This window comes from Triplophysa dalaica, chromosome 7, assembly GCF_015846415.1.
Source record: "Triplophysa dalaica isolate WHDGS20190420 chromosome 7, ASM1584641v1, whole genome shotgun sequence".
NCBI lineage: Eukaryota > Metazoa > Chordata > Actinopteri > Cypriniformes > Nemacheilidae > Triplophysa > Triplophysa dalaica.
In genome coordinates, this window is record NC_079548.1 from 17,430,075 (window position 1) to 17,441,451 (window position 11,377).

General features: G+C 35.8%; 2 protein-coding genes across 4 annotated transcripts; one reads left to right on the forward strand and one right to left on the reverse strand.

Annotated features, from left to right (window-relative positions):
- Window positions 1–172: 172 nt before the first annotated feature.
- On the reverse strand, window positions 173–2,628 carry nudt1 (nudix (nucleoside diphosphate linked moiety X)-type motif 1). 3 transcript variants are annotated; one of them, XM_056751999.1, is made up of 4 exons: window positions 2,544–2,628; window positions 1,225–1,380; window positions 716–861; window positions 173–623 (listed from the first exon to the last, which is right to left on the reverse strand). In XM_056751999.1, exons 2-4 carry the CDS (start codon window positions 1,374–1,376, stop codon window positions 451–453), a joined length of 471 nt encoding a protein of 156 aa, XP_056607977.1. In that variant the 5' UTR covers window positions 1,377–1,380; window positions 2,544–2,628; the 3' UTR covers window positions 173–450. The 3 variants fall into 3 exon arrangements, with proteins under 3 accessions (XP_056607977.1, XP_056607976.1, XP_056607975.1); XM_056751998.1 differs by lacking the exon at window positions 2,544–2,628 and adding an exon at window positions 2,370–2,488; XM_056751997.1 differs by lacking the exon at window positions 2,544–2,628 and adding an exon at window positions 1,770–1,927.
- mrm2 (mitochondrial rRNA methyltransferase 2) lies at window positions 2,351–4,268 on the forward strand. Its single transcript, XM_056751996.1, has 2 exons — window positions 2,351–2,627; window positions 2,956–4,268. Exons 1-2 carry the CDS (start codon window positions 2,351–2,353, stop codon window positions 3,378–3,380), a joined length of 702 nt encoding a protein of 233 aa, XP_056607974.1. The 3' UTR covers window positions 3,381–4,268.
- The last annotated feature ends 7,109 nt before the right edge of the window (window positions 4,269–11,377 follow it).

The window sequence follows — 11,377 nt, forward strand, 5'->3', positions numbered from 1 at the left end:
ATACTTTTGTTGAATTCTGTCCCATTCATCAAATCTGCCATCTGCTGGCGCAAGCGAGAATTGCATTTTCATCTCATCTCTCTTCTATTCTAGGATATTACAGAAACATTTTAAACTAGTTCAATATACTGTAAATGCACTTAAAAATAACAAGTCTAAACACTAAATGGAATACTTTCTAGTTTCACCAAAATTTAATAAAAAATTTGAAAGGTAGTTAAAGTTGAACAAAATAATATATGTTGTGTCAACTGTGGGTTAAACCGTTGTAGAAATGGGAAAAACAAAACAAGTAAATACATTACAATACAGATGACACAAATATATATTTATCCTCTTAACCAAAATTATGTATCACACTAATAAAGCGACCATTTATGTTAGCAAACCAGACTGTTGGATTATTTACACTGATACAGTGGCAATATTTGTTAATAGTGTGACATCTGATCAAAGGTTTTCCACTTCCTCCAGTTTTTGCTCCACTATGACATCATGACCCTGGAATTTAAAATATCCCAGAAACTTCTGTTTCTGAAGCATTAACGGAAACCACAAGACATCATCTGCCCACATCTGGCTGAAAGGTATTTGATCAAGGTCAAACCACTGAGGTCTCATCTCTGAAAAAGAAAACAAACAGATTCAATGGTATGTTATTAGGTCAAGCTGTGTCACACAAACTGGATTAGAAAGTTGTGCCGAGTTGTTTTACCGTCTGATTCTGTTGGCACTCCTTTATAGCTGTCAGCTCTGAAAATGTGAACATCCAGCAGTTCTGTTTCCCCAATAAACTCAAATTTGATATTTCCAATCTTGTGGAGGATGTCAACGGTGAGACCACTTTCCTCAAGCAGTTCTCTGACAAATAAAATGGGATTTTGTTTCAGATGGAAACCAATAACAGAAAGAGAGATTGAACATGACAAATTGCTGACACCATTATAGAGTTCCACAGACGAGTAAATAATACCAACATTCCCACACATTACAAGGTTTAAACTGTTCAGACTTGATCTTGTGGGTGGTTTTGGGAAATATACTCTGGGGAATGACAACGACAGTTTAAGATGCTTCACGTTATATATCATTTAAGATGTCTGTGAAAACAAGATATTTTGCTTTTCTAATTCATTTCTAAACTTACAATATATATTATTTAAAATTTGTTTGTGACAACTGAAAACAAAACATTTTGCTTTTCTTATTCATTGTTAAACTTACCGTCTCGCAGCTTGCTCAATGGTTTCTCCTGGCTGGACTTTACCCCCGAACCCATTCCATTTGCCAGCTCCAAACCCTCTTTTTTTCATACCCAGTAAAATCCGGCTGGGCTGCACCACCAGCACCAGGGTCAGCAGTTTAGAAGTAAACATCCCCCTATACAAGAGCAAAAAAACTATTAATGAAATTGTTTTATCTTGTTTGATCATTTATAACATTTTCTAGTTTGTAAACCAGAGTATAACGTTTGCACTTATGCATTTGGCATATGCATTAACCCAAAGCAAATTACAGTGCATTTAAACCAATGCATTATCTATCAGTAACGTTATGTGTGTTCCCAGAAACCAATGACCTTACGCTGATGCTACAAGCTACAGCACAAAATAAAAATAGTATAAATAATGTATGTTGTGATTTATCACTAAAGTATTTAAACATGTTTGCTCTAAATAATAAATGGCACGTGCAGAATAAACAATGTTCAATATCACCACAATAGTTTTCATTATAAAGCAACACAGTTTGTGTATCGATATTCTTACTTGCTCAAATGAAAACCGCTAAAGAAAAATATACAGTAATCAAACGTATACAATTAGATGTATGCCGATATACTAGATTGTATGTTTAATCAACAAGAAAGGCTTCCTTCCCGCGTAATGCTCGGCGTATGACAGTCACATGGCGTTATGAATGACAACAATGAAGTTAATCATAATACTGATTGACAACCACACGCAGATTGTAGTAAACTAAAGCCAACATATGCCTTACAGATCAGCGGAACGTCATAAACTCCGCCCATTCGACGCCGGTGTGCGCCAGTGAAATGATCTCGACAGAAATTGTAAACGAAACGACTAAACACAGAAATACTCTCAAGAAAGCCCATTCGTATTAATTAAGCCACAACAAACATACATGTAAATAAGTCAATTTCTAATGAATTAACATTATAATTAATAAATTACTCGTTTCCAACAGAAAACCTTGTTTTCGACTGCGCTGCGCAAAGTACGTGCGGTTTTGATGTCAAAAGCACACCCCAGACGCGTTGTCCATGTGTTATCCTGTACTCCTCTAAACTATACATTTGCTGTTCCCACATAGCAAGTGTTTGTAAATGATGTGGAAAAGTGTACCGAAGTCGTGTATTCACGTCTCGGCGGTGTGTCTTAAAAAGAGTCCGGCAGGTAAACGCTGGATTCAGCGGCAGCTCAGTGACCCTTTCGTCAAAGCTGCGCACTCTCAAGATTACCGCTGCAGAAGTGCATTTAAACTCATCGAGATAGACGATAAGTACAAAATACTGAAACCTGGCTTTAGTATCGTAGATTGTGGTGCTGCGCCTGGTGCATGGAGCCAAGTTGCAGTCCAGAGAGTCAATTCAACGGGAGAAAGTAAGTGATATGTAACGTTACAGTAGATACATGTGTATGTGGGAATGTGCCAGAACACCCTTTATCTAAAAATAACACTTCTTCACAGACTTTTGGAATGCTGTTATCCTTATTCCTGATATGTCATCTGTGATTGTTTGCTTTGAAACACTATTGAAATAGTTCCCATGTTGAAAATTCCCTATCTGGTGGAGCCCATTATTACTTTTATTTTGTAAAGAAATGTGTAAGCAGTTAACAGTTCTCTGCAAAATGTATTTCTAGGCTTTAAGGTTAAGTTTAATAACATTAACGAGGGAAGTCAACATCACACGTTTGTTCTTTCCAGGTACAGAACTTCCTAAAGGAAGTGTCATAGGTATAGACTTACTACGAATAGCCCCTTTGGATGGAGCCCAGTTCCTGTGCAGTCATGACATTATGGACCCTTCAACTCACATGGAGTTGGAAAGGCTCCTCCCTGAAGCTCAAGCAGATGTCATCCTCAGTGACATGGCCCCCAATGCCAGCGGGCTCAGGGAACTGGATCACGAGAACCTAGTCACCATGTGTCTCTCAATGCTGGACTTGACAGAGAGGGTTCTGCGCACTGGTGGCTCATTGGTTTGTAAATACTGGGATGGCTATCTGGCCCATAAGCTCCAGCAAAGACTTTCTCTTATGTTTAAGGATGTAAGAACTGTAAAACCGAAAGCAAGTAGGAAGGAGTCGGCAGAGCTGTATTTTCTGGCGAGGACGTTCAAAAAGAGATAAAGCCTCTATTTAGATAACAAAAATATAGCTTGACCTGAAATTGCTGGTTTTGTTCATTTGAAAAATCTGCTTCGTACACATGCAGAATAAATAGATTTGTGTGTGTATAAGACTATACGATTTTTCGAGGCTCTGAAGTCTGCATATCAGGGTTTCCTCACATCTTTCATAGATTTTGATAAAGAAATGATTGTGTGCATTTAAATTACTTTATTGTAATTCTATATTTAGAGTGTATTGTGAAATAACTCTTTCGTTGAAAAAGCACAGAGAAAACATTCATAAAAGGCAAAACTTTAACTCATTTGTGTGATGGATTAGTTTCATTTTAGGCTGTTTATTGAAGTCAGTATGTTCTAGGGAAGATTTTCACGTTACCAGTGGATGGCGCTCTTGAGTCGTCAATCTGAAAACAGCAGTGGGAGTTGAAGTGAATCTCCCAATATCAGAGACCGTACAGTGTGAAGAGACTGCGTGGACATGCTGTTATTAGGATTTTTTTCCCCAGCTGTTTAAAAGTTTAGTGTTTGGGAGTCATGTACTGCACGTTTGTAACCTTAAAACTTTGCTCATTTGACAATGCATTAATTTTGTGTTCTCCTAACTGGATAGCTAAATTATTTGCATGATGCAATGCAATACTAAAATCCGTTTTCCAGCCGTGTAAAAAGATGCAATCATTCTCTCATTAGAAGCAGAGGAGCTGCAGAGAGGATGGATAAGTGTTTTTTGAGCATGACTAATGAGAGGCCTTTGTCCCTAAAGCAACGCAGATATTAGCCTCGCACATTATTAACCCAGACACTTTGGTTTCTACAGTCCAGATATAAATGACATCCAGCGCATGTAGTCAGTTTTTACATCAAGGAATCTTTAGAAGTATGTAGAAAAAACATTTCATCGAGATTACAAGTCATGTATTATTAAAAAATGTTTTAATAATTTGTGGAGTTCATCCTTTAAATGAACACTGGGGTCCAAAAGTATGACATCATACAAATTATATCCACTTATTTGGTAATTACAATTTGAGTAAAAAGGTCAACTGAAAATGAGTGCTCCAGCTGCTAATTCTTGTTTAAGCATTGAGATTTGTGAATGTTGCAAAGAGCTTATTATTTGTTTCATTCGGGAATGTTATAACATTCGTACAAAGAGGTTAACAACTTTGCCTATTAAGTGACCAGAAGCCCATATGTCAATTTTCCTTTTTAGGTTATACGTTTTTTAATCATAATTAACTTACATGTTCCTTGATAAAGTGTAGATAATGATGTCAGGTTCAGTACTGGACTGCTTTAAACTTAAACTCAGAGAATATTAATTTGCGAGACTCAAACGCACCTAAATTAATTCTGCCCACAGCTCTTATGCTTTCATATTTGACTGAACTACAGAATGTACTGTACAATATGGAAATTCTTGCAACCTTTTAATCTGAGTGCCTGTGTCAGCAACATGCTTCATTTGTGCTGGCTTGGGTCAATTTGAATATCGTGGTCTTTGATCTTCACTCTGACATATTTAAGAAAAAGGAGACTCGGGGGACAAGCCACCCCTGCATCAGTGAGCTGTCAAAAGAGTCTTGAGAATTCATTAAAGTAGATTAGGGATTCATTTGAGAGCTTAGTTTTTATGCGCTTTTAACAGTTGTAAGAGTGGAAAGTATCTTCAGGGATTCAAGCATATTGAATGATATGGAAATACACAAAAAAAGCTTTTGTGGTCCCAAAGTTTTGCCAGAATTTTAAAAGTGTTTTTGCACTTTAGGGTTTATTGCTTTAAACTCAAACATGCCAGGTTAAAGTGTCAACTTCTTAGCGCTCAAAGCTCAGACACCTCCAGTACCAATGCTGTCGAACATTTGAACACATTTAAGTATAAAGTGGATTCTTAATAACAAAAATATCATAAACAGTTTTTCAAACTTTACCCATTACAGATATATGCATCATTGAGTTAAGAATGTCTTTTAAATTCCTATACATTTGAATTGAGAGACACAACGCTGAAATGAAATGTAAAATATGCTTGAAGTGTAGTTTTTTCTCAGTTGCTTAGACATTACAATCCATTCTAATATCCAAATGTTCAGGCTACAAAATTATAGCATAACAGTTACCTGTGACATGATAAATGTGGTTTAAAAATAATATTGTATCCTTCGTCTATGGACACAAATTACAGTGCTTTCAAGCTAGACATTTTATCAGTGTGTGTCTTTCCTGGCATCAAACGCAATGCTTTACCAAGTGCACCACAGGTACGCCATTTTTCTTATTATAGGTCATATTTTAACAGTATTGTTTGAGTTGACATTCACATTGATTTACAGTAAATTCACACTGTAAACCCGAATAAGTTGGGAAAACTAAAAAAATGTGAGGTAATAAGTGAGGAGAACTATCGAGTTTTGAGTTTGTTGTACTCATGCATGTTATTTCCTTTTAATTTTGAACATTTAGTAAGGTAGCTATTTTATTTACAGTTAAATTATAGAAAGGTCTTATTTAGACGGAAACATTTCAGCTGCATCAACAATTAACAGACAGGCTTCAAAGAGTGTGATGTAACACACAACCTAAGCATAAGCACCACCATTCTAACGACGGTAACCCCAAAAGTAAAAAATTCAACAAACTCTTCTAAATATCCAAGATAAATAAACATCATTAACAAGTAGGGATGCACCGACATGTACATTTTGGCCAATAATGATAACTGATAATCTTTAATCATTGGAAGCCGATAACCGATATATGGCCGATATACAGTATCTTAATATTAATATAAAACTCTGTAAGACTGAAACAAAAGGCAAAATGTGGACAGATGGTTTTATTTGAAAACATTGACTGCAGAAAACAAGGTGACAATTAGTTCTCTTTTTAGTTCCCTGAAAATGATGTACCATGCCTACTTTTGACTATAAGTTTCATTAACCTTCAAACTTTATTGTTATATTTTTTATTTAATAAACAAATTATAGATGTTCTCCCAGAGCAACCCAGATTTTTTTTTTTTAATAGCCATTTGTCTAACCAGTCTCAAGACAGAAAGCATTCCGACAGCGGTCTGATTCAAACAATTTGCTATATGTTCATATAACTTACACATTCATAAATATCGACATACTGTACCTACATCAACAATGTTTTGCTAATTGCAGTAAGTGAATGCTCACGACATAAAGGAAGTACTGTTCTGGTTTCTAACTGTGGCACGCAGCTGAAATAATTTATGATTTATCGGCCATATATTTGCCTAAATTTTATTATCGTATATAAATGCCATCATCTAGTAAAACAAAAATGGAAACTAAATGGTGTCTACATTCCACGAATGCACCTGAAGATGCTGTAACATCCAAACACAGTCCAGCTTTGAGTGTTTTATTTGCTTTTATAACATTTTCATTTAGAAGATACACTGCTTGACATGTTAACAGTAAGAGAATCTTGCTTGATGATGATATCAGATGTGCTATATCATAAATAGGCTAGAATATTGAAAAATCAACATCAAGAACAGAATGTAAATTTGATAAGAACTGAAATTATATTGAATCAGTATAGTCTTGTGACAGTCAGTCAGTTGACCTTTTCTGATATTGTATGCATTTTTATTTTTCATTAACAGCGCTTAATGTTTTAAAAGTGATGACCTTAGTTAGGCAAATATGTCTAAACACTTGTTTCACACAAGGGAATAAATTCGCTGTTTTTATTTAGCACTTTCACCAAACATGAGTTGTACAACGTTTCTGAATTTCTTTGAATTTTGCAGGGTGTCGCCATTTCAAATGAAGTTTCAATTTATAAATTAAAATGGAACCAGTCATTCAAAATTTTACCCAACTTTGCCTATTTGTGGAAAATAAACTGTTCACTGTTTGTATCATTTGATTATCTAATATAACTAGTGCTGCCCTGTTTGATCCATGAAACAAAGCATTTTATTTTGTAACTGGTCCTAGTGTTACTTCTGCGCCAAATTCCTCATGCATCTCATTATATTCAATTAACACACTGCCCGGGTAACCCTTAATGTATTTTGCATGAATAAATCCCCGTTGAATTAACACAGTTAATGTCCTTGTTGCAAATTATTAGATTAGATCCAACAATTGGGGTTTTTGAAGTCTGATTAAGGCATGAAATGTAATTTGTAAATCTGTTATGGAAGAATTTGCATGGATTTTTTAATTAAGAAAAGTAGTGCATGGTGGACGTTCCATTATAGCCCTGGATGTGACCAAAACGAAGGCCACACAAGGAGACGTCTCTTATTCTGGAAGGACCGTATACTCCCACCAATCCCCTTCTTTAATGTATTGATCACATTTTATAGGACTCCCATGGTAATGAATGCTAATATATATTCGTATTTAATCAAGCAATTCCCTAGCAGTTGCCTTGCTGTTTTGCACAGGTGAGAATTGCACTCTTCAATATTAAATGAATCTGTTCCAAAAGCATTCCAGAGGGATGGTGCACTGTCAGGTTAATTTACTTTTGTAAGGACAGCTGGTGGCTTGTATGTAAATATCAGGCAATTAAATGAAAGGAAATGATATAAAGTGACTATATATACTTGCTCAAATTTAATTAGGAGATAGCAGGATCAACTTTTTAATCTTGAGGCTTTGGGCAAAGAATGCAAAACAAACCCAGGGGAAATAAAGTAAACTTGCTAAAAACTTTAGGTGCTCTCGGATACAGATATTAGTTGTTTTTGATGGACTGCAAACGTAGATATGCAGCGCATTGCTTTATATAGAGTCTGAAGCTGCAGTGGCTGACAATGAACCATTCAGATATGAACAGACAGATACTCGCAGCTTCCACTGTTGAACGAACACAAATCTGTCTTCTGTGGAGCTGCAGGAAAGAGATTAGAATGAGTTTGCTTCTTATACAGGTTTGTCATAAAGTCTTTACGAATGGGAAATGAAAACCAAAGTGAGATTATTTTGACAGCGTTTCGAATGACTGAATGACACGGACATGGTCTTTCAAGACAGAAAACGTGATGTTCTTCCTTGCAACGATTTAAAGGTTTTATAGAATTGTTTAAATTTAAAGATTGACTGAGTACATAAATACACATTTTGTTGTTTTGATTTCAAGCTAATCTCATTGTGCTGGAAGTTTTGAAAATGTTTTTTGATCAACAGGTGGTTTAAAATAAATGGGTGTACTAACCCAAAACTACAAGGCCTTCTTCAGCCTGAAGGAATGAGGCATGAGCGTGAATATTCATTTCTTCACAGACATTAGCTTGCTGGAGATGCGTTCAGGTGGGTCTCTGCCCGTGAAGAGCCTTTAAATTGTGAAGAGGTTTTCTAATGGGGCTTCTGGCTTCCCCAAGATTGTGAATGTGCTGCCGGCATTAATGCTAAGTCATACAACAGAATACATCCAAAATAATCAAGTGTGTCCAGATCTAGATTCCTTCAGAATGCGAAAATATGTGCAACATCATACAATTACAGACCTCTATTACAACTCTGAGACCTCTATGCTTATGGACATTGGCCAAATGTCAGCTGTAACAATCCATCAATCCTTTGCATGCGACACAGCTCTTACATTTTAGATAAGAGAAAGGCAAAAGTGAGCTTCTAAGTACACATCGTATTAAATTGTCAGCGACTTTAATTCATGGATTGATAGTCGTTAATCTTGTTCATGATATGTATTGTAATGCTGCAATTTGAGTACAAAAACGCCTTCCTCTCCAGAATGTCAATTTTAAGAGAAACAAGAGAACCAAAGTGAAGACAAGGATGCTTGTTAAAATGGAATAACATCTTACTTGAACTGATAATACAGCCCATTTGTGATGTGTTATCATCACAGCCCGTCAATAAACGTATGGCCTTGAGCATTGCCCATTTGATCAACTACAGAGCACAAAAATCATACGTTTAGCCCTAACAATGAAATCTAATTATAATTACATGAATGTTGTTTGATGGCCAACAAACCAATAACATGTCCTACAGTATTTGAGTAAATCAGATTGGATGGTTGGTATGCCCCATCTGTAGCCGTAGGCAAAAATAGGTATTTTGACTACTGGTTATTTAAAAGGCAATGAAAAGATGTTTTCATTATATTGTGTATTAGTATTATATATGTCAGCAGAACTGACATATTCTGTGCCCAAGTATATGAACATACCCAATCGGATAGCTGATATCTGACAGAACATTAAATGGCTTATAGAAGTAGTTAAAAAACCTCCTTTAACGTTTGATGGTTTAAGAACTCACAAACTTCCGGGTCCTCCAGTTCCTCTTATGGTTTAATTAACTTGCGCTGGGACAGGTGTGTGCAGGTGCATGAGGTCGGGCAACCGAGCCTGCAGGTGAATGAGAAAATGAGAAAAGAGGGCAGAATGGCAGGAGACAGACAGATGGTTGAAAAGCTAATTCTGGGAAGTCTTTATTTAACTTTTAAGCTGTCAAGCAGGTGGAACTCATCTTGACTAATGTTTTTGTTATCTGTGTAGTTGTTTACAAAGATGTACCACAGGGCAAGAAGTTAATTTAAAAAACGTTTAAAGTTAAAGCTTCTGCTGCTTTTTTAAGAATAGAGAGTGAAGATGGTTAAAGTCCCCATCACACCTCTAACCTTCTGAGATCATCGTGTCAAATGTTAGTGTCAGTCTGCCAGATGCATTCAGACAAACTTGGAATTCTCCAACCTCCTACGCGGAGATATGAGTTGAAAGAAAGGACGGATTGATCAACCACAATTTCAGTGTGAGGCACTTTTTTAAGTCAACCATGCAGGGCTGCGTTTGCCAAAAGCATCGTAAGTCTAAATTGATCGTAAAAATGATCGTACGAGTGATCTTAATATTACGGTCTGTTTCCCAAAAGCATCGTAAGTTAAGTAGCACTTGAAAATCATCGTAGATCTACGAGCTCTCTGGAATAATCGTAAAGGCCTAAGTGCATCGTATAAGAAGACAGATCTATGTGGTCACCTGCAGGACAACTGGAGAATTTCGCTAAAACTTAAACACGCCTACACTTACGTTTTTTTTTTAAATCTTTTAAATTATTTAACTAAATTAATAAAAAATAGAGTAGAGTAAAAATGTAATGACTAAAAATACACTAATAAAGTACAGAATAAAAAAATATATAGTCAAGTATTGACAATGTATAGGCAAGTTTTGGTTCTAACAAGGGATGCATGTTTGCTGCTGGATTGCTGTATTTAAGTTACTTCCCATTTATGCAAGGAAAAAATTTTGTGTTTAAAAGAGAAATGGTCAATATGCTTCCTTAGTGTTTGTCAGTTTCAGTGTCTTTGTCTTTCTCCTGCTGGTGAATATAGTGTAGCCATGATTTCCTCTCTGAGATAATTGCGAACTATCCTCTGAATTATTTAACATGTGATTAAAGGTTTTCATGCGGTTACTAACCTTATATACCACACACTGCCTATCATATGTTCCAACAAATGCAGAAGGCAATGAAACTAAATGCCTGATGAAACCTTCCCTTTATCGTTCTCTATAACTGAAAGATTCAGATTCATAATGAACACATTTTGTGATTATTATTAATAAAGTAATGTATGTGTACAATACACATTTAGTTTGGAGATAGAAAGCTGGATAATACATAGGCCCTAATAATTTGTATTACATTTATATATAGCATTGCATTTATATTTAGCAATTTGATGAAATGCAGATCTAGAAAATTACATGTTTTGAAATAGTTCAGTAATAACAATAAAACATCTTAAAAAGAGTATTTACAGTATAGCCCTTTCCCACTGTGCCAGACAGGTGCACGTGTATGATTATATTTTTATCTTTTAAAATTTCACTGAAGCATGACAGAGTTCATCACCCTTACACCAGCACTTAATTTCAATAAATGATCCATGAATTTAAATCCCACAGAGTCCAACACATCCACTTAGCATCTCTAGTTCTGGCTGAATACTCCTCTGGGTTGCTTAAGGAGTCTA